Here is a 26,982-nt window from a genome sequence, read left to right as displayed (position 1 = left end):
ATGGTATTTTATCTGGACTTTTCCAGTTTTTCCCAGCCAGAATATCAGTCATACACAAGCTGCTCAATCCCATGAGGAGGTTTACGAGTTTTCTCAAATTTTGCTTTATGGTTGTAAAATGTTAGATGCATAGAAATATCTTCTAGTGGATTAACATAATTATAAAATATCCTTCTTTATCTCTAGTAATGTATCTTGTCTTAAAATCTACATTGGCTGATCTAGTTTCCTTTATTTTACTTTTAATCTACTTTAATTTTGTTTTTGCTTTTATTTCAATCAAGGTTAACTTAAAATTTGGAAGAATTGGTTCTTTTATATTTCACGTTTTTCTGACACATTTGACTTAAAATGATCATCATTCTATTTTTTTCCCTTCTATCCTATCTTCCTTTATAATTTCACTGATTTCTTGTTCATTAATTGTTTTTTTAAATATCATTCCCTTTACACTTTTATTATCCCTCAGTAGTTACCTTAGAGAGTAAAACATGTATCCTCAACTTATTATGCTCTAATATAAATTAATGTTAAAAAATTCCCATTAATGAAAGCACCTTGGGACACTTCAATTCACTTATACCCTCTCATCTTATGTGCTATTTATTGTTATGCATTTTAATTTATATATTTTATACCCTATAGGGTATTATTGTTTTTGTTTTGTGAATTCAGTAATTACTGGATTTACTCTAATATTTTTCCTCTCCATCTCTCTTCATTTGTTTCTATACCTCTATGTTTCATCTGTGATTATTTTACTTCTGCCTGAAGAATTCCCATTTAATAATTCTTTCACTGGAGGTCTGTTGCTGATGAATTCCCAGTTTGTCTGAAAAATGTTTTTATATTACCTTCTTTTTTTTTAAAATAAATTTATTTATTTATTTATTTATGGCTGTGTTGGGTCTTCGTTTCTGTGCGAGGGCTTTCTCTAGTTGTGGCGAGCGGGTGCCACTCTTCATTGCGGTGCACGGGCCTCTCACTATCGCGGCCTCTCTTGTTGCGGAGCACAGGCTCCAGACGCGCAAGCTCAGTAGTTGTGGCTCACGGGCCTAGTTGCTCCACGGCATGTGGGATCATCCCGGCCCAGGGCTTGAACCCGTGTCCCCTGCATTGGCAGGCGGATTCTTAACGACTGTGCCACTAGGGGAGCCCCTACCTTAATTCTTGAAGGAAGTGTTTGCTGGACAAAGATTTCTAGGTTAACAATGATTTTTTTTTTTTTTTGTAACATGTTAGGAATTGGCTTCTAGTTTTCATAGTTTCTGTTGAGAAGACAGTTGTCAGTATTACTATTGCTCCTTTGAAAGTAATGTGTCTTTTGTATACAGCTGTTTTTAAGAGTTCTCTCTTTTTTCACAGTTTTGCAATAACAAGTCTAGGTGTGGCTTTCTTTTTATTTATCCTATTATATATTCAGTAACTATAGCACCTTTAATGACTATGCTCTCTTTTCAGATTCAGAAGTCTTTGGCGTGCTGTGGTGGTGGGAAAGGATTTAACCTATTTTTACTGAAAGAGGTGCTTTCATTCCATAATTAGAGACATAAACAAAATCCCCAGTGTCAAGAGTCCTGAGTGCCAGGACAATTGCTCTGAAAATCATTACACATCCACAGTATGGAGCAGTTCACTAATCTGAGAGTAGCAAGTGAGAGCTTTATGTGCTCCATACCTCATGCCACCCAAATCCCAAACAATAGGTATTTGATATGGGGAATGAAAACAACCTTGAGATTATTTTAATGCCGGACAGTTTCCTGGAAAGCTATTAGCTCTAAAATTGTTTATTCTTCAGCTGCAATAACCCATGGTAAAAGCATTTTGGAAGGGTAACTTTCAATTTAATTTAATTTTAATTTAATTTCAATTTAATTGATTTTATATTTTGGTGTAATAATGATTTAGTAAAACCTAAATAAGATTCAGATACTGAACTATACTTCAGTCCCACATGGGGGGAAATTCAAGGGTGCATGACCCATCCATCAGTCAAAAATAATTAAAAGCAATTAAAAAAAGTTTGGAGCCTCCCTTTAAGAATGTCAAGGGGATGACAGTGCCTGCTTAATGCATCACACAGCATCTTTAGAATCCTCTGTGCTTTTCTACTCATGCTACCCACCAAAGAGATGGTCACTACATTCCCAGGTCTTCTCTGTCTCACTCAATTTCATTTCCCAAACAATATTCTCACAGAACCACACCTGTGTCTCCTCTTCTTCCTTGACGCCTTCGCTATGCTCAAAAAATATAATCACTTGCCCTATTCCTCAGTTCTAGCAAAGACCAAATTCCCCTAAAAGGACAGTTGAGTAATTTATCCTCTAAGGGGACTCTTTTTAATAGGCAAGGGAAGTATATGGTTAGGAATATTAGGAATAAGTTTTATCCCCAACCATTAAAAAGTTTAAGCATTATAAATTAATATGTTTGTGACATAATGCACATATGCCCTAAATATTGAGGATGAATTAGCTTAAGAGACTAAGAATATTCCCAAATTGTCTATTAGTATATCTTCTCTGATGCTACAAAATTACCTGGCTAACATGGTATTTGGGCCCATTAGAATGATGCAACTCAGGTCAAGTTCTATGTTATCCAAGCCATTGCTGGCTGAGATATTTCCCATCTTAGTGACCAGGTACTGGTAAATAACACTAGTGAGGCATTGACTACATCTAGACGGCTCTGGAGGCAGACATTCTAGGTATGAACCTTCCCTCTACTTATTACTAATCATGTGACTTTATATACATTCATTTCCCTGGTCTTTTGTTTCCTTACCCACACTATGTGGACAATATTATCTCACACTGGGGCATAACAGGCACATAAAAAATACTCAATAAATGGTAGCTATTTATAATTTCCTTTATCTATTTGTATATACATTCTTAATTTACCTGGTTTTCAGAGTGCATATGGCTCAGGTGGCATTGTGTATTCTATATCAAATAATCTGTTTATGTCTTTATATAATTCCAAGTAATCAGAATACCTGCAGGCATTTTTAAGGAGGGTCTCAGAACTCAATATATCAAATGGATACATGTCTTCATTACTCTGGCCTTCACCTAGTGTAGATGGGCAAGATTCTTTACAGAACTGTGACAAAGTAGATTATTCTTGGTTTATTTTTGCCTCTCTACCCCAGGCTACTGCTTTACAAAGCTTCAAATAATTCTGTTCATATTGGATCTATGTTCTCCAGAGACTGCTAGCCCCATAAAGTACAATGTGAAGAGTGTCCCCTGCAGTTGTGCAAATGACAGAACTGCTTCCATTAGTCACACTTATTATATCTAAAAAAAGGCATAACATGGTAAAAAGAGGAAAAGTTCTTCGTCACAGAGATCTGGATTAAAGTCCTAGCTAATATCCAAGACAGTGATGTGATCTTAGGCTGAAAATTAAGTATCTGAAGCTCAGTTTCCTTAGTTACAAAATAAATATTACTAACTGATGGCTTTTCTTCATGAGTAATAATATATAAGCATGGCATAATAATTTTAATGGATCAGTTAACCCTTATACATGTTTGCTATGTTCCAGGCACTATTCTATGTACTTGACTATATTAACTTGTTTAATCCTCTTGTGAGGATAACTTTATGAGGTAAGCATTTTCTTGTTACTCCCATTTTATAGGTGAGAAACAGGTGTTGAGAAAGTAAGTAATTGGCTTGAGGAGAATGGTCATGAAACCCAATAGTCTGACTCTAGAATCTGTTCTCCTGATCACTGGACTATACTTCTTCATACACATGTGAGAGTTGCATACATTTGCATATATCATTTGGTATATAAATATTATTTAAGTTATATGTCTGACCTACATAGATGCTTCTTCGGAACTTTTGGCCTGCTGACCACCAGTTCCAAAATACTTGAAATCTTAAAACTTTGAGAACTTGGATACAAGAAAGAAAGAGATTTTTAAAACCCTACCTGGGAGCAATATCCAAGACATTTATTAATATTCCACCCATACAAAAGCTTCCTGTTGCATTAGCAAGTATCAGGAAAATCATAGTGCCATGGAAGCTGGAACTCAGGTAAAGCAGGCACAGGCTGAAGAGGGCGGGCAGGAGAAGTCCTGGGGAGTGATTCAGACAACAGTCAGGTGTATCCCAAAGATGGGGGTGAAATGCCCCAAAGTGCTTGAATGTCCTGGCTTCTTACCTAGCAAGGTGAAGAGTTTCCGGATGGTGAGTAGGCTGAGAATATTCCTGGACAGGAAGACGTCTGCCACATGACCTGCTAGGATAGCAAAAATCCAGGCAAACAAATGGGGGAGGGAAGACAGCAGCCCATTCTGAGGAAGGAATGTTATTGTGAGTGAGTATGAGAAACAGGATAAGCCCTACACTGAAATTCAGTATCTAAAATTTGTATTGTCATATAGGAAAGCATCAACGTACAATCCCAGAGTTACTTCTGGGGACACACTACCCAAGAGAAAGAGAAAAATCGTTTGGACGTCAGAAACAGTCATCACAATCTGCCTAGTTTTCTGTTGGGACCTGAAAGCCCTAGATGGTAGAGAGGAAAACTATGTTGGGAATGGGAAATGCTGTCTGTGGGGAAAGTGATAGAGATGATAATGATAACAATTGAAAACATGTATATGATGCTTATTGTGGACCAGCTGCTGTTAATCCTTGCAGCAAATCCATGATCTCATGGAAGATAAAATTGAATCTTAGAGAGCTTAGGTGACCTCACTGTTACATTGGTCACTAAGCTGGGTTACTGGAAGTTCATTATAGAATGTCTCAAAATGGCAAGCCCAGACTCCATTTCTAAAGGAGTCTTTTCTGGTTATTATGGCATCAAACAACAGAAGGTTCCAGGCATCAGTAATTCTCCAAGTCAGACAACCAATGAAAGTGTCAGTCCTTTCAGAGCAAGCTGTGAGTCATGGGTTCACAACCCAGGACTCTTTGCCTTTCCCCAGGGGAGAGGATTGGTATGAGCTGGAAAGGGTGGTAGAGCCTGGCCAACTGACTTTCAGGAAAGGATCTGATCCTGCAGGGAACAATGGTGTTGAGCCTTAAGGAATACATAAGGGTGATTATACAGGGAATGGGAGATAGGGAATCTGTGAGAATGTGGGTGAGTGTGTATTGTTGTGGGAGTGCTAGACATCATGTCTACACCTTTTATTCTGGGCGATGTTGACCTAATAATTGGAAACAGTGACGTCTCCAGGTAAAGAACATCAGTAAGTAGTATAGGGGTGGGCAAGAGCTAGGACTAGAGTCATGGGAGAAAAGGAAATGGGTGCAAAGTCCTTCATAAAGTGAAGAACAGAAGGTGTACTTACCTCTTTTACATTAATATGAAACTTGGAGTTGATAAACATTGGTGTATACAGACTCAGGAAGCTATTTGCCCAGAAAAAAGCAAAATTACAGAGGGAAATGACCCAGAGTGGAGGAGACTTAAGCACAGCCTTGATGGGCAGAGATGGTGCACTTGAACTGACCTGGAAAGGAACCCATTAATCAATAGCACATTAGGACAAGATGGAGCACATTTTATTTAGCACAGAATCTGGGAGATACCAAAGTGGAGCATGCGTGTTCTACCTGCTGGGTGAGGGCGGACGTGATGTATTCCTTCTCACTTTTGCTTATACACGGGTGGTCCTTTGGGTCCTCATAAAACAGAACGAACCAGAGAAGACTTAAGGCACAACCACAAGCACCTATTGGAACAGGACAAGTTAGAATTGGAATTGCTTCTGTCTATAGTGAGTTTCTTTTCCAAACTGGCATTTTTCATTATTGGTCTGAGAACCTAGACCTCCTCTTTTCTTTTTTGGAACTTTGCAACAATGCTCACATTTTGATAGTTTTCTCTGTATCCATAGCTGCCTCTCTCAACAGAATGAATTTTACAGAAATGGTGGTAAACCCTCTGGCCTCTCCTGATCTCCTAGCCTCTATTTTTCTCCATGCAGGACAGCTGGGCCTCCCAGCTCTTAGGCCATCATCTCTACAGATTCCTAATGTATTCTACTGTGAGAGTACGGCATAGCTGAGCCCACACAGGGCTTGACAATCACCCAGTTGTTGTTGTTTTTTTTTTTAAAGTTAAATCTTACTTTTAAATCAATCTTATTTTAAAGATGTTGGGGGTAGGAGTTTATTAATTAATTTATTTATTTTTGTTGTGTTGGATCTTCGTTTCTGTGTGAGGACTTTCTCTAGCTGTGGCAAGCGGGGGCCACTCTTCATGGCGGTGTGTGGGCCTCTCACTATTGTGGACTCTCTTGTTGCGGAGCACAGTCTCCAGACGTGCAGGCTCAGTAGTTGTGGCTCACGGGCCTAGTTGCTCTGCGGCATGCGGGATCTTCCCAGACCAGGGCTCGAACCCATGTCCCCTGCGTTGGCAGGCAGATTCTCAACCGCTGTGCCACCAGGGAAGCCCCAATCACCCAGTTTTGAGAGTTAGGCCTTAGCTATGCTCCTAAGATGCAGACCAGGCCTTAGGGATTGTCCAAGTCCCATAAGAGTTTGCCAAATTATTTGTTGTTTTTCAGTTTTTTATACTAATGATCTGATCATAAGGAATCCTCTGTTAGGACAGGGAGTATGTAGTACCCAGTAGTCAGCCTTCCAGAATTGCATTCATTCGTCTGAAAAACATTGGTTAAATGTCCATTATGTACCATGAACCATTCTAGGTCCTGGGAATACAACAGTGAATAAAACAGACAAAGCCCTGCCTTCACAGACTTTAGTTTCTAATGGATGAGACAAAGATAATGAAAAGTAATTAAATAAAAGGTAGTAAATGTCAGTGAAAAGAGCTATGGAGGAGAGTTATGGGGGGAGGAAGGAAGGAGTACCATGTTCAGGGAAGGCTAGGACGTGGATGGGGCACAGACACTCCAGGCAGAGGGAGAAATAAGTACCAAAGCCCAGAGTTATGAGGCCAGTGTCACTGGGCAGGGAGCAAGGTGAGGGTGGAAATGGATGAGGATGAGAGGTAATGAGACCAGACCATGTGGAAACCTGGAGCCACTGTGAGATCTCAGATGTTTACAACACACTTTAAGACAACATTAAAAGAATACTCTGACAACATACCATTTCCACCTCATTCTGTGACCTGAGAGCCCAAACCCAAGGCAAAATGTAAATGAAGAAAAGCGAGCACCTAATAAATACACACGCAATACATATATTTCTCTATATTATTGCACTCAGCCCTCAGAAAATACATTTGATACTGTTAGCTCTGTTTCAAAATAAGAAGACTGATGCTCAGAACGATCTGCTTGCTTACCCAGGGACACATGATTAGTCAGTGGTAACTGACACTTAAGCACGGATTACATTGTCTAGGGAGGGAAAATAGCCCTAGAGGAGGAGGCTGGAGAAAAGCCTGGAAGAAAGACGACAGTTAATGGCAAGTAGAAGAGGAGAAGTCTGCAAAGGAGACTGAGCGGGAACGGCCGGAAGGATAAAGTCCGCTGTAGGAAGAACAGGGTCAGAGAGACTGAGATGAGAAGGAAATGTCCAGTCACTGAGGTTCAGTGCATGGAGTCAGAGGCAAAGACACAAGGGAAAGAATGGTATTGTTGAATATGATTGCGAGTTCAGGTCAAATGTGGACTGAAAAACTTCCACTTGATTTATGGGCCTGGAGCTTGGCCAGCATTTGGGAGGCATATAAGGAGTTTAGAAGTTATCACTCCCATCCTTACAACAAGGAAAATGTTGAACAAACTAGAAATCAGTAACTCTTCTTTGATCCATCAGAGAATTGAGGTCACAGGGCAAACCACTGCCCTCCTGTCTCTAGAGAGACAGACAGGCAGATACAGAGAATGACAACTTCCCAGAACAGAAGCCCAGAATCAGAAAACTCCATTGGAACCAGTCAGTTCTAGGGTAGGAAAACCTAGCAATTGATGGCTTGCTTTAGGTTGAGTGTAGACAAGTTTGAGAGATGAAAAGTCTGGGGATAGGGGGCCCAGTCTTAAGAAGACCCCTCACACTTTTGTGAGTTTTATCTCCAGAACACCTACCGGGTTCTCACAGTGAATAGAAGAGAAAAATCCCTCCATCCTTACAGGAGAGGAAGGGAAAAGTAGCTATTTTGAATTATGTCTAGAGCATTCTGTTCTTAACAAAAACTGCTCAAAGGGAAACTGTTTTGCCAGAGCCTAACCAACTTAAGGGAAGGGAAATATCCAATTCCAGCCCCTTCCTCCTGTCTCACTTAAGGAGGGGAAAAAAACAACTGAGAAGGACTTGTGAAGGTCAAGTTCGGGGCAGAGGCTCACTAAAATACTGATACCTAATCACAGCACTATAGAACATTGTCTCCTCATGTACACACCTTACCACCACGTCAAAAGTGTCCTGCACGTTATTGGGAATCCACCTGGAAGAACTGCACATCACAAACCTTATTTAAGAAGTCTCTAGAGAAACTCAAAGACAAGGAAAGACAAAGACACCAGAGGAAGTTGTAGCCTCTGAAACTTATAACTATAGCACACAGTAAGCACAGCCTAACCCCTAGCCAGAAAAACATAAAACCTCACACTAAAGGGCTATTTTTCTCAGTTCCTTTTACCTAGTATATCTTGTTAGCTTTCAACAAGAAAAACATGAGGCACACTAACAGACAAAAAATGTAGTTTGAAGAGACAGAGCAAGCATCAGATCCAGACTGAGACATAGCAGAGATGCTGGAATGATCAGATCAAGAATTTAAAACAACTTTGATTAAAATGCTTACGGAAAAAGCAGACAACATACAAAAACATGAGTAATGTAAGTAGAGAGATGGAAACGCTAATAAGGAATCCAAAGAAAATGCTAGAAATCGAAAACACTGTAACAGAAATGAAGAATGCCTTTAACGAGCTCATTAAGAGACTAGACACGGTCGAGGAAAAATCACTGAGCTTCAAGAAATGTCCATAGAAACTTCCAAACCTGAATTGCAAATAGAGTAAAAGAATAAAAAAGAACAGAATATCCAAGAATTGTGGGACAATTACAATAGTGTAGTATACGTGTAACGGGAATATCGGAAAGAGAAGAGAAAGGAACAGAAGAAATATTTGAAGCAATAATTACTGAGAATTTCCCAAAAGTAATGATAGACACAAAACCACAGATAGAGGAAGCTCAGAGAACACAAAAAGGATGAATATCAATCAATCAATCAATCAGTTTACACGCAGGCATATCATATTCAAACTGCAGAAAATAAAAGAGAAAATTTTGAAAGAAGCCAGAGGAAAGAAAATGACCCGGGTAGTCGGGTTTAAATTTAGAATTCTTAGATTCCACTGGTCACAAATCCCTGGTCACTGATCTGGGACTTGACCTCTTCTGTTCCAACCCAGATCCAGTCCCACACCACTAGGGGTTTTGAATGGCTCTGTATAGAAATTCTTGGCTTCCCCATCATGCTCCATCTATATTCTCTGCAAATAGTTTTACCTGTCACCTCCCGGCCCAGCCTCAATTCAGTGAATGTGGGGAAGAGTCCTGCCAGTTCTGAAAAAGCCTTGGTCGTATATGAGAAAAAAATTCTGGGAGTGGTCATTAGAAGGAAAGTCATGGGCTCTGATGAGCCTATAATTTTGATGCCATAGACTTCTACCCTATGAAGAAGGCTTGGCTGGAGGTGGGCCAGAATGGGCTCACTCCAATGTAGAATCCAAGGCAAGGCCCCTCCTGTCTGGGCTTCAGAGCAGCTCTAACTCTTATGGAAGCCATAAGTGACCTTGGCAAGGGCTCTCTTGATAGTAGAATGGGTCAGACACTTATAGTCAGATATAAGTTGAGGAGACAGTGGGTGGCTAGGAAATGGGGGCAGTGGGTGTAGACAGGTTGTTCAATAATTTTGACTCTTAAAAGGGAGGTAACTTGAAAGAGACAGCAGGGAAAGGGAGCCATTTTAGAGATTTGAGGAGAGTAGTTTTGAGAAGTTTGAAATAGTATTTATGGAGAGAAACATGGCAGGACAGTCAGGCCCTTTTAAGTGCAAATGTGAGTGTATGGTTCAATTTGTTCTGTATGGTAATTTTCCCCAGCAATTATCAGCTGCTTAAAAGCAGGTATTATTTTGTTCTTTAAAATAGTATTGATTAGATTTATTTAACTTTATTGAGAGGAGCATTCAAATGGAACCACAAAACATCCTGGTTTTAGTTTGCCTCTGCCACTAACTTGGGCAGGTTATTTCATATCTATGGGCACCGTATGACTCATTGTAAGACTTGTGGCGGTAACACCTAAATCCCTATACTGCTGCCATCTAAGTGATGGCACTCTTCCCCTACTCTAAGTGATAAGAAAAAGCAGATGGGGCAATTCATGGTAAAGCTGTTATCATAGTATAATGCATAGTCCCTTTCTTTGCGCTTCATAGAGCCACCCATGAGAATTGCAAATGACAAATGTTGCTATATACATGTGTATGATGTTGAAATATGAATACACCATGAATATTGGAGCTCACCCAACTTTTGATCAGCAATGTTGGGCAGCGTTAATTACTGAAAAGTTTTTCTTACATGGAGCCGAAACTTCACCTCCCTATAATTACCTGCGTATTAATTTTAGTTTTGTAATGCAGAGCAGGTATGCATTTCTCTTACAGGAGAGTCCTGCAAAGCATGCCTGCTCAAGTTTTCATTTCACCAGGTTAGACAGTTCCAAGTCTTCCAGCCCTTTACTGACATAGGGTTTGTGTAATATCACTATACTGACCATTACTTACTACTGATGACTAATGCAGTGATGAAGAACAATGAAATTGTGAGGATGGAAGACATGCCTCTGTCATTTGCTCACTGTGGGTATCGGGGGCTCCCTGTTTGTCCCTCTAGATTCACTCTCCACCCTTCTTTACCCTGCTTTGGCCACAGATGGCTGACTTGAATGAATATCAACCGGCCCCTATGTTCTCTGCTTTCCAGATAGATTTAGGCAGCAGAAAGCTTGAGCAGAAGATGAGAGGGAGAGAGTTGAATGAGATTAGGGTGTCTCTTTTTCTAGTTATCACCTTCCCTAGCATTGCCTCAGTCTATATGCTCTTTTATGAAAAGTCATGAGTCCTCTCAAGGCAGCCATCTCTACAGGACTCTCTCCTAGTAGATTCCTATCGACTACACCCTTGCTTGCCCTTTTGGACCTGGGGATGGTATTAGCTTCCATTTTGCTAGCACCTGATTACTGCTCTATCCATTTGATTCTGCCACATCTTTATTTACCATTTTAAAGAATCACTTTGTAATAGATCCTTTTGAATTAAGTCTCTGTAATTTTCCTTACGTATCAAACGAGCACAATAGCACCCATCCACAGTCCCTTATCCACAAATCTGAAACCAAGATTTGAAAGCCAAAAGTGACTTTCTAACTTATTTAGAAACCTCAATCCTTTATAGTTTTTCATTTATTCCAATTTATGAGAATTTCATGTTTCACTTCAGAAATTAATGTGTTTGATTATGAGATGTTGCTCTAAATTTTGCTTGGGATGTTAAGTATAAATAGTATACTCCTATTATCTTTGATCTGTTCTGATCATCCCTTTCCCCAAGAGTTTCATGTAAGGGATATATATCTGTAGCATCGATGTTGTAGAATTGTGAAATTATATACAGTAATGCACGTATAGTTCTGAGCATGATGTCTTGCTTATAATAAGAAATTCATGAATGTTGACTGCTCTTTTTCCTTCAATGGGATTTATGAGTTTTAATATTGCTAACTTCATATAAACTACTGTATTCCATTTTTAGTTTTAAGTTTTAAAAATTCTGAATAATGGCTGGGATTTTTATAGAAAGAGACTCACCAAAAATATAAAAGACCATAGGCCATCCCAGGGAGTCACAGATGAATCCTGTTATAAGTAGGACAACACAGGGTCCTAGCAGAAGTCCTAATCAGAAGGCACAAAGAACACCCCCAATGAATGCAGGCATCTGGAAGTAGAAATAATGTAGTCTCGCGGTAGCAGTGAACAATTTATAGTGAAATATTTGTATAACGTATAACACCGAACAGAAGAAAATAATAAAATATTTACTTTTCTCTGTTGTTTGAGATAAGGAAGCCTCTTCTCCATCCCAGACAATTTCCATATCTTTAAAGTGAGGATGGTTTCCAAAGCCCTTGACAGTTCAAAACATACATGTTTCTTATGGCTCTAGGGCAGCACATGCTACAATGAGATGACAATGAGATTAAACATTCTAGGCCCCTAGTCATTACCTGATAAACTCAGAGAGGTAAGTCGGACTTGTTCCAAGGGAGGAGCCCACTTGATCCATACTACTTGCTGAGTTGTTAATGCTATCCCCTGAAAGAAGAACGATTAGAACATTTGATCTCTGACACTTTCTGTGAATTTAAGCTCTTGGTTCAGTTTTTGTATTATCTTAATACCTGGAATAGTCCCTGGATTACTCGGCATATGATGACCAAAGCTTCTCCGAATTCAGCTGCCAGTGGGATGAGCAGAGTAAACAGAGAGCTGAGGAACAATGCAGAACCAACCATTTTCTTTAAGGAGTATATTCCAGAGAAATATCCAGCAGGAATTTGGCTGATGAGAATACCGTAGAAGATGGAACTTAACATGATCCCCTGGATTTCAGTGCTCCAGTTATACACAGGGTTCTGAAAGGAAAAAGGAGACACATCTAGCCACTCTGCAGATGATTTTCTATGATGTTCAGGAATATGGGAAAACTGGTCTTCCAGCGTACCCCACGTAAAATAGCTGTCCTCTGCCTAACATCCTCTATTATGGGACTTCTTTATTCCTAATAACATCATTATCTGTGTGTAATTACATTTTATCATTGGTACCCTCAACTATAACGAAAAGTCTTTGCAGTCAAGGGCATCATTTGTACCACCCATACCTGTCACAGCATAGACGTTTAATACTTGCTTTTTAAAAAAATTTTAGATATAATTGGCAGATTATATTAGTTTCAGGTGTACAACATAATGATTCGATATTTGTATATACTGAGAAATGATCATAAGTCTAGTTAACATCCATCACCATATATATAGTTGTGATGAAAACTTTTAAGATCTACTCTCTTAGCAACTTTCAACTATACAATACAGTATCATTAACTATAGTCACCATGCTATATGCTACACCCCCATAACAATTTTTTTAAAGATTTATTTTGATGTGGACCATTTTTAAAAATATTTTATTGAATTTGTTACAACACTGCTTCTGTTTTGGGTTTTTGGCCGCTAGCCACATGGGATCTTAGCTCCCCAACCAGGGATTGAAACCACACCCTCTCACTGGAAGGCAAAGTCTTAACCACTGGACCACCAGGGAGGTCCCCCCATAACTTATTTTATAGCTGGAAGTTTGCACTTTTTAACTCTCTTTACCCATTTTGCCCAACACCACCCACCCCCGACCCCCTGCTACTGGCAACCACCAGCCTGTTCTCTGTAACCAGGAGCTCAGATTCATTTGTTTGTTTAGATTCCACATATAAACAAGATCGTATAGTATTTGTCTTTCTTTGTCTGATTTATTTCACTTAGCATAATACACTCAAGGTCCATTCATGTTGTCGCAAATGGCAAGATTTCTTACTTTTTATGACTGAATAATATTCCATTGTAAATATACAGTGCATTTGCATTATCCATTCATCCTTGGATGGATCCTTAGGCTGTTGTAAATAATGCTGCAATGAACATGGGGGTGTAGATATTTTTTCAAGTTAGTGTTTTTATTTTCTTAGGATAAATACCCAGAACTAGAATTGCTGGATATGGTAATTTAATTTTTAAGTTTTTGAAGAACCTTCATACTGTTTTCCATAGTGACTGCACTAATTTACATTATACCATCAGTGCACTAGGGTTCCCTTCTCTCCACATCTTAGTCAACACTTGATATTTCTTGTCTTTTTGATAATAGCCATGTTGACAGGTATGAGGTGATACCTTGTGGGTTTGATTTGCATTTCCCTGATGATGTTGGGCACCCTCTCACGTACCTGTTGACAATTTGTCTGTCTTTTCTGGAAAAATGTCTATTCAGATCCTCTGCCCATTTTTTTTTTTTTTTGGTACGCGGGCCTCTCACTGTTGTGGCCTCTCCCATTGCAGAGCACAGGCTCCAGACGCACAGGCTCAGTGGCCATGGCTCACGGGCCTAGCTGCTCCGCGGCGTGTGGGATCTTCCCGGCAGGGCACAAACCCATGTCCCCTGCATCGGCAGGTGGACTCTCAACCACTGCGCCACCAGGGAAACCCCTCTGCCCATTTTTTGATTTTTTTTTTTTTTGCAATAGAGTTGTATGAGTTCTTCATATATTTTGGATACCAATCTCTTATCAGATATGATTTGCAAATATTTTCTTATTCAGTAGGTTGCCTTTTCATTTTGTTGATGGTTTCCTTTGCCGTGCAGAAGCTTTTTAGTTTGATGTAGTCTCACTTGTGTATTTTTGCTTTTGTTGCCATTGATTTTGATGTAAAATCCAAAAAATCATAGCCAAGACTAATGTCAGTGAGCTTTTCACCTATGTTTTCTTCTAGTTTTATGTTTTTAGGTCTTAATGTTCCAATGTTGCATTCATTTTGAGTTAATTTTTGTGTGCATTATAAGATAGTGGCTCAGTTTTCCCAACACTATATATTGAAGAGATTGTCTTTTCATCATTTTATATTCTTGCCTCCTTTGTCATAGATTAATTGCCCAAATACGTATGGGTTTATTTCTGGGCTACCTACACTGCTTCGCTGATTGACGTGTCTGAGTTTATGCAAATACCATACTTTTTTGATTACTATAGCTTTGGGATGTAGTTTGAAATCAGGAAGCTTGATGCCTCTAGCTTTGTTTTTCTTTCTCATTATTGCTTTGGCTATTCTGGGCCTTTTGTAGTTGCATACAAATTGTAGTACTGTTTATTCTATTTCTGTGAAAAAGGCAATCGGAATTTTGATGATTACATCTAATCTGTAGACATTTTAACAATATGAATTCTTTCAATCCATGAGCACAAAATATCTTTCCATTTACTTGTGTCTTCTTCAGTTTCTTTCATCAGCATCATACAGTTTTCAGTGCATAGGTGTTTAACCTTCTTGGTTAAATTTATTCCTGTACATTTTAGTCTTTTTGATGCAATTAGAATTGTTTTCTTAATTTTGTTTCTGCTAGTTTGTTAATAGTGTATAGAAATGCAACAGATTTTTGTATATTGATTTCGTATCTTACAACTTTACTGAATTCATTTTTATTCTGACAGTTTCCTTAGTGGAGTCTTCAGGATTTTCTATATATAATATCATGTCATCTGCAAATAGTGACAATTTTACTTCTTCCTTTTCAATTTGGTTGCCTTTTTTTTTTCCTTGCCTAATTGCTCTGGTGAGGACTTCCAATACTATGTTGAATAAAAGTGGTGGGAGTGGGAATCACTGTTTTATTCCTGATATTAGAGGAAAAGCTTTCAGATTTTCACCATTGAATATGATGTTATCTGTGGTCTTGTTATACATGGCCTTTATTATGTTGAGGTACATTCCCTCTATACTCACTTGTTTAGAATTTTGGATATTAATTTTGTCAAACCCTGATGGCCACCAGAGCCAGATGATCAAGGCATCAGCTGTTAAAAAGAAAAAAAAAAAAAAATCGGGTGCCAGAACAAGAGGCCAGATGAATGTAAATGCTCCCTTTTGGGAGATACTGGCTCTCCAGAGCACAGCAAAGAGAGAACACAAGGATGGCATCTGCTGGTCTCCATCCCCAAAGAGAACTCCAGCAGGCCCTAGATGTGTGTTAAATTAGATGTCCGCCCCTCAGGCCAACAGTTTATGGTAAGCAAATAAGCCTCTTTCATAGAACATCTTGGTGCTTTTCAAATGGTTGCCTCTGTTCTGTGCTCTGGGGTAGGTGAGTTCATGTGCAAGCCCTTTAAGAACCATTTCTCAGTTCACTATACCCTGTGGGACTTGTGTATATGAACCCTGTTGGCTTTCAGAGCTAGATATGTGGGTGGCGTATCTCTCAGGCACAGGTCTTAAAAGTTGGCATGCCCATTGTGGGGTTCAAACTCTTCACTCCTCAGGGTTGCCTTGCTGGGTCGCCTTGCCAGGGGTGGGGTTTACAGTGAGATTGTGTCTCAGCATTTCCTCTTGGTTGTGGGCTTTTTCTTGTTCGCCTGATGTGTAGGAGTTACCCAGCTTTCAATTTTTTTTCCAGAGGAAGTTGTTCCATATGTAGCTGTATATTTGGTGTGTCTGTATGAAGAGGTGAGTCCAGACTTTTCTACCTCTCCATCTTCAACATCTCTAACACTTGTTTCTTGAATGTTTGTAAAAAACATGTAAACTCTTCTGTCGAGTGCCATGTAATACTACATTTACTGCAATCATTAATTTCCTCCTGCCCCTTCTCACCCTCTGATTTCTCTATTCAGTTAACCTCATTCACAAAACAACATTTTCCCTCCACACACATGATCCCAGAGAGAAAAGCAGCAATTGAGAGAATATCAAATCATGAAGAGGAGTTCTCAGGCTGAACTGTGGAAATAATTGAATGGGATAATGAAGGAAAAAGACCATTTCTCTTCTTTTGCTTGGCTCTGATGTGGCATGTTTTGTTGTCTGTCTTGGGAGTGGTTTCCTGTCAATTCTTAGGCTAGGTGGTCTTGCATAAATTTGTTGTATTATTAAAGTTGATATAAGAAATTCTGAACATTGAACTTATACCTGGGGCTATGAGGAGGCTGTGCTATTTTTGGACCCACTGAACAGGGAGAAGCCTTAATTTTAGTAGGTGACGACAAGATAAAGCCTCTTTGGTTATGTGTATGATAGTCTGCTTCTCTGAACTTTCTCTGCACTTGCATAATTAGTTTTTATATTAAGAAATGAAGAGTTTTGTTAAATAATGAATATTCTTAATGAAATTTTTGGCTGACTATGAAATAATGAAATAGGTAGGAGTCCATGTGTTTGTTCTCTCATCACTGTTATTTTCACCCTTCATCCCTTTTTTTTCCCCTCCCTTTCTCAAATCTCTGTCATCCTGTAGCTGTGGCCTCTGTATAGTGATGTCTCTTCCTGGTAGAAAGGACTTTCATGAGAGATCTGGTAGGAGTACAACTCTGAGAATACTGAATAGTGAGAGGCATCCGTAGAATAGCCAAGGGAGCATGGAAGCTCCAGATCTCTTCCATTGGTTGGAAGCTACTCAGAGGATGGAACAAGATGCTCTGCCATTTTTTTCTAAATCACAGGAATTTCGCCAAGGAAATCAATATTCACCCCTACCCATATCAGGTGGTCCAGCACACATTTGTTCAACTCTCCCTGTGCAGATTATTCAGAATATTGGGTTGTTTTTCTAATGGCATAAAGCCATCACTCTTCACAGCAGGATGTAAAAAAAAAAAAAGAAAAAAATCCCACCATAGTTGAATTAAAACTGCTGAACTCATAAACTCCCCACACCAGAAGGATAAAACCTAAGTTGCATTAACTAGTTGTCATTAAACAAAGTGCTACATATATAAATGTTTAAATTATCCTATATAAATCTTAGGAATAAATATATATACATCTGTATGAGTCATATAAATGAGCAAGTAGATAATATCTACTTGTAAAATGGACTAAGGGTATCAATAGATAATTTATGAGAGAAAAATGGAAATGATCAGTAAGTATAGGTCACAGAAATATAAAAATGTGCACATTCATTAATAATAAAAAACTTAAAGTTATGGCAGAATTTCTATTGGATTAGTAAATTTTAAATAGAATAATTATACATATTCCTTGGCTGTTGTGGCAGAGGGAAGACTGATAGAGAATACTCCTCATTTATGTGTCACACTTTTTCTCATCTTCCTTCCTTTTCCTTTCTATACTCAGTGTCCCTTACTGTGGTCTCTGTGGTTCCTATTCACTGTTTTCCTTGTTATTTTGTCTTCTTTCCTAAAATGTTCTGTCTCATTTTATCATAATCCTTTTCTGAGTTCTGTTAATTTCCTTTTTTCTTCCCCATTCATCTTCTGTCTGAGCATAGACTGCTACCACCTGGCTATCTCTGCTTTGAGCTCCTGGATGTGCTGTACTGTAGTGTTCCTTCCATAGCTAGAGTTGCTTTCCTAGTTTTTAGGTTCATTTGTAATTTCAGGTTACATTTTAGATCTGCTTTGGGAAAATGATATCCTGGTGAGTTTTCATACTTGAGAATAATTACGTGCTCTGTTTCTTCATCTAGTACCTTTGTAGAGCAGCAAACTGAAATCCTTTCCTGTGACTCATATTTGAAGATCAAGTGTCCTGGATTATAGCAGCAGGTTCCACGGTGGGTGGGGGTGGGGGTGAATGTGCCAAAGAAATGTTCCAAGCTCCACAGCTTGAGCTGCCTCTTCTTTTGCTACAGCGAAGGAAATAAAATACAGCCTTTGTGAGTAGCCATCTCTCTTGCCTCTTCTTTTGCTACAGTGAAGGAAATGAAGTACAGCCTTTGTGAGTAGTCATCTCTCTAGAGAATGGGATTCTCGATATTTAAACCAAGGCAATGGAATACTACAAATATTTAAGAATTAAAGAAAAAAATTTTGAATAGGTTTTGACAGATTTTTTGACGTACAATTGACACAATAAACTGTATATTTAATCTTTGTCATAAAGTGTACAACTTGCTAAATTTTTAAATGTGTACATTCATGAAACCATCATCAGAATCAAGATGATGAACATATTATTCACCTCCAAAAGTTTTCTTACTCCTTGTAATTCCTCACTTCTGCTCCTCCACTGCCAATGATCTGCTTTGTCATCATTTCCTAGAAGTTTTATATATAAATGGAGTCATACAGTATGTACTATTTCTTTTTATCTAGCTTAGTTGACTCAGCATAATAAGAGTGGCATCCATGTTGGCCTGTGTATCAATAGTTCATCCCCTTTTTTTTTTTTTTGTGGTACGCGTACCTCTCACTGTTGTGGCCTCTCCCATTGCAGAGCACAGGCTCCGGACGTGCAGGCTCAGTGGCCATGGCTCACGGGCCCAGCCACTCCATGGCATGTGGGATCCTCCCGGACCAGGGCACAAACCCGCGTCCCCTGCATCGGCAGGCGGACTCTCAACAACTGTGCCACCAGGGAAGCCCCCCATCCCTTTTTAGTACTAAGCAGTACTCCATTTTATGGATGGGCCATAGTTTGTGCATTCATACACCTACTGATGAACATGTTGGTTGTTTCCAATTTTTTGCTATTACAAATAAAGCTACAATGAGAATCTACATATACATCTCTATATGGACACATGCTTTCATTTCTCTTTAGTAGCAGTGGAATGGCTGGATCATACAGTAGCTATATGCTTAACTAAACTGGTTGTACCACTGTGAATTATCACCAGCAGTGTAGAAGACTTCCAGTTCCTCCACATTCTTACAACACTTATGTCCAATCTTTATAATTTTGGCCATTTGAATTGGTGTGTAGTCATATCGGGCCTTTCACTGTTGTGGCCTCTCCTGTTGAGGAGCACAGGCTCCGGATGCATAGGCTCAGCGGCCATGACTCACGGGCCTAGCTGCTCCACGGCATGTGGGATCTTCCCGGACCAGGGCACGAACCCGTGTCCCCTGCATCGGCAGGTGGAATCTCAACCACTGCGCCCCCAAGGAAGGCCCATGTATCATCTTTGATGAAGTGTCTATTCACATCTTTTCCCCATTTTTGTGCTGCGTTGTTGGTTTCATTTATTATTGAGTTTTGATAAACTTCCTCTACTAGATATGATTTTCAAAAATTTACCACTGTCTCTGGTTTGTCTTTTCAGTCTTTTAACAGTGTTTTTTTGAATTTTGGTGAAGTCCAATTTTTTTGTTTCTTCTTTTGTGAATCATGAAAAAAATCAGTAGTTCATATGTGTGTGTGAGTCTATTTCTGGACACTCTGTTCTATTTCAATGATTACTTTTCTGTCTTTATGCTAATAACACACTGTCTTGATTACTGTAGCATTATAACAAAGTCTTAAAATCAGGTAGGTAGCGTTATTCCTGTAACTATTGATTTTTTGCCAAACTTAAAAGACAATTCAGTGGAGAAAGAAGTCTTTTCAACAAATGATGCTAGAACAGTTGTATACACATATGTAAAAAAGGATCTTCAACACAACACATACAAAACTTGAAAAAATGAATATTTAAATGTAAAACCTGAAATTATAAAACTTCTAGAAGAAAACATAACAGATATTTTTACTTTGGGCTATGAAAAGATTTATTAGATATAAAGCCAGAAGAAGTTTTGGTAAAACTAACAGAAGTTCTTTATGCAGAAGGAAAATTATATAGTTCAGAAACTTGTATCTACATTTGAAAAAGAAGAGCATGAAGAAAGAATAAATGAAGGTGTAATTTATTTTATTTTGAATTGATGCAAAAGATACCTACTTGTTTAAAGCAATAATGTAATTCTGTATTGGGTATTTATAGCATATGGATAAGGGAAATGAATAGCAGCAGTGTCACAAAAGATGGGAGACAAGAATTAAGAGTACTCTGTTACAAAGTGCCTGCACTACACATGAAGCAGTAAAGTGTTATTTGATGGTGGATTTCTATTATTTAAAAATGTATATTGTAAACCCTAGGGAAACTATTAAAACAGTTTTTTTTAAGTATAAATGATACATCAAGAGAAGAAATAAAATTGAATCATATAGGGCTTCCCTGGTGGCACAGTGGTTGAGAGTCCGCCCACCGATGCAGGGGACATGGGTTTGTGCCCTGGTCCGGGAAGATCCCACATGCTGCAGAGTGGCTGGGCCCGTGAGCCATGGCTGCTGAGCCTGCATGACCAGAGCCTGTGCTCCACAATGGGAGAGGCCACAACAGTGAAAGGCCTGCGTATAACAACAACAACAAAAAAATTGAAGCATATAAAATGCTCAATTATACCAAGATAAGCCAAAAATGGAGTGGAAAAAAGAAACGTAACAAAGAACAGATGTAACAAATAGAAAACAGTTACCAATTTTATATTTGTCTTTTCTCCTTTTAGTTCTAGCAGTTTTAGCCTTCTGTGTTTTGCTGCTTTGTTAGAGATATACATGTTTAGGATTGCTGTTAGAGACATACATGGTTAGGATTATTATGTCTCCTTGGAGAATTGACAGCTTTATCATCAGACAGTGCCCTCTTTGTCTCTGATAATCTTCCTTGATATAAATTCTGCTCTGTCTGAAATTAATATAGCTCCCTCAGTTTTTCTTTGCTTGAAAATGTCTGTATTCTCTTTGACTTTTGAGGTAATTTCATTGGATATAGAATTCTAGTTTGGCAGGTGTCTTTTTTTCTTCTTTCAATACTATAAAGAGTTCATTTCTCTCTTCATGTTTGAGTGGTGTCTGATAAGAAGTCTTCCATAATTCTTATCCTGTTCCTCTGTAGGTGATTTTTGCCTCTAGTTTCATTCAAGAAGTTCTCTTTGTCTTAGTTTTCTGCAATTTAAATATTATGTCTGGGTGGTTGTTCTTGTTGTTGATGATTATTTTTCTTTTTAATATTTATCCTGTTTGGTGTTCTCTGAGCTTCTTGGATTTGTGGCTTGGTGTCTGCCATTAATTTCAAAAAGTTCTCAGCCATTAATTTTTCAAATATTTCTTCTTCCCATTTTTTCCTACTCTTCCTGGTGTTCTAGTCATGCATATGTTACAACTTTTGGTATTGTCCACAGTTCTGAGATGTTCTGTTTGTTTGTTTATTTATTTATTTATTAAATTCTCTTTCATTTCAGATTGGGAAGTTCCTATTGACCTATATTCAAGTTCATTGATCCTTTCCTCAGCTGTGTTGAGATTACTTATAAGCCCATCAAGGCATTCTTTGTACCTGTTACAGTTGCCATGATTTCTACTATTTCTTTTTTATGCTTTCTAATAATATCCATCTCTCTGCTAACATTACCTATGTGGTATTGTATGTTGTCATTTTTTTCCCATTAGCGCCCTTGACATATTAATTATAGTTATTTTAAATTCCCTGTCTAGGAATTCCTACATATGTGTCAAATCTGAGCCTGGTTCTGATGCTTATGTTAAAAAAAATCAGGGTGCAGTACACTTCATATAGTGTTATTTTTAATGTAAATAGAGGTGATAATAAGAAAATATTTTCTTATTTGCCTGTGTATTCATAAAGGGACATAGGAAGAGTATAGTGGAAAATATTTTTCCCACCTATTTTCATTTTTTTCTGTACTACATCTTCTGAAAGGTATCAACTCATTACCTTACATAGATGAAATTAATGAAACATGTAAATGTACTGTATGTTAAAAATGTAAATAAGAAACAAAAAGTGTCTTGACTTCTACTTCTCATTTAAGATGCTTTCCTTTTCTCTCTTGTCCAAACTTCTCTTGCCCTTTACAAATACTGAGACATATTTTAGTTGTGGGACATGTTTATTTAGGTTACTACTGGCAAGACAGATCAAGACATGAGCTTCTTTCTTTAATAATTACTGTCATATCAATTATGATAACATTCAACCTCTCCACAAATCAGTTAGCAAGATAGGATTTTAAACTTATGATTGTCTATAATATTTTTGATATACCTTTATGTTATCCTGTGGCTCCTTTGTGGAGGTGTTGGACAAACCATGTGGCTCTGTGCTGTTCACCATGGCTATCATTGTGAGGCTCATACACACGCGCTGTGACATTACTATAACATTACAGAGGAGCAGTAAGAGAGCAATTCCATAACGAATGGAACAAAAATTTGGAACTGGAATGTAGAACAGAAAGTATCCATCATTAACACATCTGAGGTAAAAACATAATTTAACTTTAGGAAGTGCCACTTAGAAATTTGGACCCCTATATATTAATTAAAAATTTTATTGTACTAACTGGCTTTTGAGAATTCATGACACAATAAGAAGATGTGGGACTGACCTTATAATTTCATACCCCCTAAAATATAATCCCTAATAGAACATCCCAGAAAATTGAGCCAGTCCTTGAAGGACTTTGGCTCATGTCTATTTTAAAGGGACCATTTACAAATACCCTGAGTTACTCTTGGAAGTAAGTCCCCTGAACAACAAAAAAGACCTTCCCTCAAGTAAACTGCTTTATTCTCAAAACTTGTATGATTAGTTTGGTTGAGAAAATCATATGTGCACATTGCAGGGAAAAACAGCACTTAAAAAAATGTAATGTATTTGAAATAGTTTCAAGCTAGAGTAATCAGTGTAGTGTTGGTGTAAGGCCAAACAAATTCATCAATAGGAGAAAGTAGGCAGTCCAGAAGGAGAGGAGTATAAATAATCATATGCTTTTGAATAAATATACTAATGCAAATCAATGGAGGCAAGTACAGTCTTTTCAACAAATGGCACTTTCTCAAGAGAAATAAAAATATGTGTCTACAAAAGGCTTGCACTGAAATGTTTATAGCAGCTTTATTCAAAATAGCTGGATATTTGGAATGGATGAACATACCATAGTGAATTAATACAATGGATATTACTCAGAAATACAAAGTAAGGAAACACTGATACACTCAACAATCTGGATGAATCTCAACAAAAATATGGTCAGCTGAAGAAGCTAGACACCAAAGAGTGCATACTATTTTTATGCATACTATTTCTATGAATTTCAAAAGTGGGCAAAATTAATTTATGTGGCTAGATATTACAATAACAATTACCTCTTGGTGAGGAGGGCAAAAGGACATGAAGGGACTTTAATGTAGTGTTCTGTGAGTCTTGTTTGTAAGTTTATACATTTTTCAAAACACATCTAAGATTATCCAACAGCAACAACAACAACAACCACAACTGGCATTGGGAGAGGAAACAAAATGGCGGAGTAGAAGGACATGCTCTCACTCCCTCTTGTGAGAACACCAGAATCACAACTAGTTGCTGAACAGTCATCGATAGGAAGACACTGGAACTCACCAAAAAAAAAAATACTCCACATCCAAAGACAAAGGAGAAGCCACAATGAGATGGTAGGAGGTGCGCAATCACAGTAAAATCAAATCCAATAACTGCCGGGTGGGTGACTCACACACTGCAGAACACTTATACCACAGAAGTCCACCCACTGGAGTGAAGGTTCTGAGCCCCACGTCAGGCTTCCCAACCTGGGGGTCCGGCAATGGGAGGAGGAATTCCTAGAGAATCAGACTTTGAAGGCTAGTGGGATTTGACTGCAGGACTTTGACAGGACTGGAGGAAACAAAGACTCCACTCTTGGAGGGCACACACAAAGTAGTGTGCACCTCAGGACCCAGGGGAAGTACCAGTGACCCCAGGGAAGAATGAACCAGAGCTACCTGCTAGTTTTGGAGGGCTTCCTGCAGAAGCAGGGGGTGGCTGTGGCTCACCGTATGGGAAAAGGACACTGGCAGCAGAAGTTCTGGGAAGTACTCCTTGGCGCGAGCCCTGCCAGAGTCTGCCATTAGCCCCACCAAAGAGCCCAGGTAGGCTCCAGTGTTGGGTTGCCTCAGGCCAAACAATCAACAGGGAGAGAACAACAGGGAGAGAACCCAGCCCCACACATCGACAGTCAAGCATATTAAAGTTTTACTGAGCTCTGCCCACCAGAGCAACAACCAGCTCTACCCACCACAAGTCCCTCCCATCAGGAAACTTACACAAGCCTCTTAGACAGCCTCATCTACCAGAAGGCAGACAGCAGAAGCAAGAAGAACAACAATCCTGCAGCCTGTGGAACAAAAACCTCATTCACAGAAAGATAGAGAAGATGAAAAGGCAGAGGGCCATGTACCAGACGAAGGAACAAAATAAAACCCCAGAAACACAACTAAATGAAGTGGAGACAGGCAACCTTCCAGAAAAAGAATTCAGAATAATGACAGTGAAGATGATCCAGAACCTCAGAAAAAGAATGGAGGCAAAGATCGAGAAGACTCAAGAAATGTTTAACAAAGACCTGGAAGAATTAAAGAAGAAACAAACAGAGATGAACAATACAATAACTGAAAAGAAAACTACACTAGAAGAAATCAATAGCAGAATAACTGAGGCAGAAGAACGGATAAATGACGTGGAAGACAGAATGGTGGAATTCACTGCTGTGGAAGAGAATAAAGAAAAAAGAATAAAAAGAAATGAAGACAGCCTAAGAGACCACTGGGACAACAATAAACGCAACAACATTCGCATTATAGGGGACCAGAAGGAGAAGAGAGAGAGAAAGGACCAGAGAAAATATTTGAAGAGATTATAGTCAAAAACTTCCCTAACATGGGAAAGGAAATAGCTACTGAAGTCCAGGAAGCACAGCGAGTCCCATATCAGATAAAGCCAAGGAGAAACACACCAAGACACACAGTAATCAAATTGGCAAAAATTAAAGACAAAGAAAAATCATTGAAAGCAGCAAGGGAAAAGCAACAAATAACATACAAGGGAACTCCCACAAGATTAACAGCTGATTACTCAGCAGAAAATTTACAAGCCAGAAGGGAGTGGCATGGTATACTTAAAGTAATGAAAAGAAGAAGCTACAAGCAAGATTACTCTACTCTGGCAAGGATCTCATTGAGATTCAATGGAGAAATCAAAAGCTTTACAGACAAGCAAAAGCTAAGAGAATTCAGCACCACCAAACCAGCTCTACAACAAATGCTAAAGGAACTTAAGTGGGAAACACAAGAGAAGAAAAGGACCTACAAAAACAAACCCAAAACAATTAAGAAAATGGTCATAGGATATACATATCAATAATTACCTCAAAGGTGAATGGATTAAATGCTCCAAACAAAAGACACAGGCTTGCTGAATGGACATAAAAGAAGACCCATATATAAGCTGTCTAAAAGAGACCCACTTCAGACCTAAGGGATACATACAGACTGAAAGTGGGGGGATGGAAAAAGATCTCCCATGCAAATGGAAATCAAAAGAAAGCTGGAGTAGCAATACTCATATCAGATAAAATAGACTATAAAATAAAGAATGTTACAAGAGGAAAGGAAGGACACTACATAGTGATCAAGGGATCAATCCAAGAAGACGATATAACAATTACAAATATATATGCACCCAACATAGGAGGACTTCAATACATAAGGCAGATACTAACAGCTCTAAAAGAGGAAATTGACAGTAACACAATAATACTGGGGGACTTTAACACCTCACTTACACCAATGGACAGATCACCCAAAATGAAAACAAACAAGGAAACAGAAGCTTTAAATGACACAATAGACCAGATAGATTTAATTGATATTGATAAGACATTCCATCCAAAAACAGCAGATTACACTTTCTTCTCAAGTGTGCATGGAATTTCCCCAGGATAGATCACATCTTGGGTCATAAATCAAGCCTCAGTAAATTTAAGAAAATTGACATCATATCAAGCATCTCTTCTTACCACAACACTATGAGATTAGAAATCAATTACAGGGAAAAAATACAACCACATGGAGGCTAAAAATATGTTACTAAATAACCAACAGATCACTGAAGAAATCAAAGAGGAAATCAAAAAATACCTAGAGAAAAATGACAATGAAAACACAACGATCCAAAACCTATGGAATGTGGCAAAAGCACTTCTAAGAGGGAAGTTTACAGCTATACAAGCCTACCTCAAGAAACAAGAAAAATCTCAAATAAACAATCTAACCTTCCACCTAAAGGAACTAGAGAAAGAAGAACAAACAAAACCCAAAGTTATCAGAAGGAAAGAAATCATAAAGATCAGAGCAGAAATAAATGAAATAGAAACAAAGAAAACAATAGCAAATATAAATAAAATTAAAAGCTGGTTCTTTGAGAAGATAAAGAAAACTGATAAACCATTAGCCAGACTCATCAAGAAAAAGAGGGAGAGGACTCAAATCAATAAAATTAGAAATGAAAAAGGAGAAGTTACAACAGACACCGC

The 26,982-nt window shown here is 38.5% G+C and overlaps 1 protein-coding gene across 13 annotated transcripts in view; it reads right to left on the bottom strand.

Moving 5' to 3' along the window:
- Positions 1-26,982, bottom strand: part of SLC17A1 (solute carrier family 17 member 1) — a 212,627-nt gene that overhangs the window by 167,096 nt on the left and 18,549 nt on the right. For 6 of the 13 annotated variants that reach the window (XR_014326509.1, XM_082848005.1, XM_082848000.1 and 3 more), the window contains 8 exons: positions 22,659-22,831; positions 12,443-12,676; positions 12,269-12,356; positions 11,850-11,936; positions 5,601-5,719; positions 5,336-5,497; positions 4,192-4,324; positions 3,958-4,105 (listed from right to left, as the gene is read on the bottom strand). Coding sequence is in view for 12 of the 13 variants with exons in the window: in XM_082848005.1 (XP_082704131.1) it covers positions 3,958-4,105; positions 4,192-4,324; positions 5,336-5,497; positions 5,601-5,719; positions 11,850-11,936; positions 12,269-12,356; positions 12,443-12,676; positions 22,659-22,831 (1,144 nt within the window). In the remaining variant the exon portion in view is untranslated. The remainder of the gene's footprint in view (positions 1-3,957; positions 4,106-4,191; positions 4,325-5,335; positions 5,498-5,600; positions 5,720-11,849; positions 11,937-12,268; positions 12,357-12,442; positions 12,677-22,658; positions 22,832-26,982) is intronic. The other 7 variants (XM_082848002.1, XM_082848003.1, XM_082848004.1 and 4 more) reach the window with 4 other exon arrangements.

The sequence above is a fragment of the Leucopleurus acutus genome (genome assembly GCF_964270905.1).
Source record: "Leucopleurus acutus genome assembly, chromosome: 10".
In the NCBI taxonomy this organism is placed as follows: Eukaryota; Metazoa; Chordata; class Mammalia; order Artiodactyla; family Delphinidae; genus Leucopleurus; species Leucopleurus acutus.
Note: the sequence above shows the minus strand (reverse complement) of the source record. Positions and strands in the feature narration are given on the sequence as shown.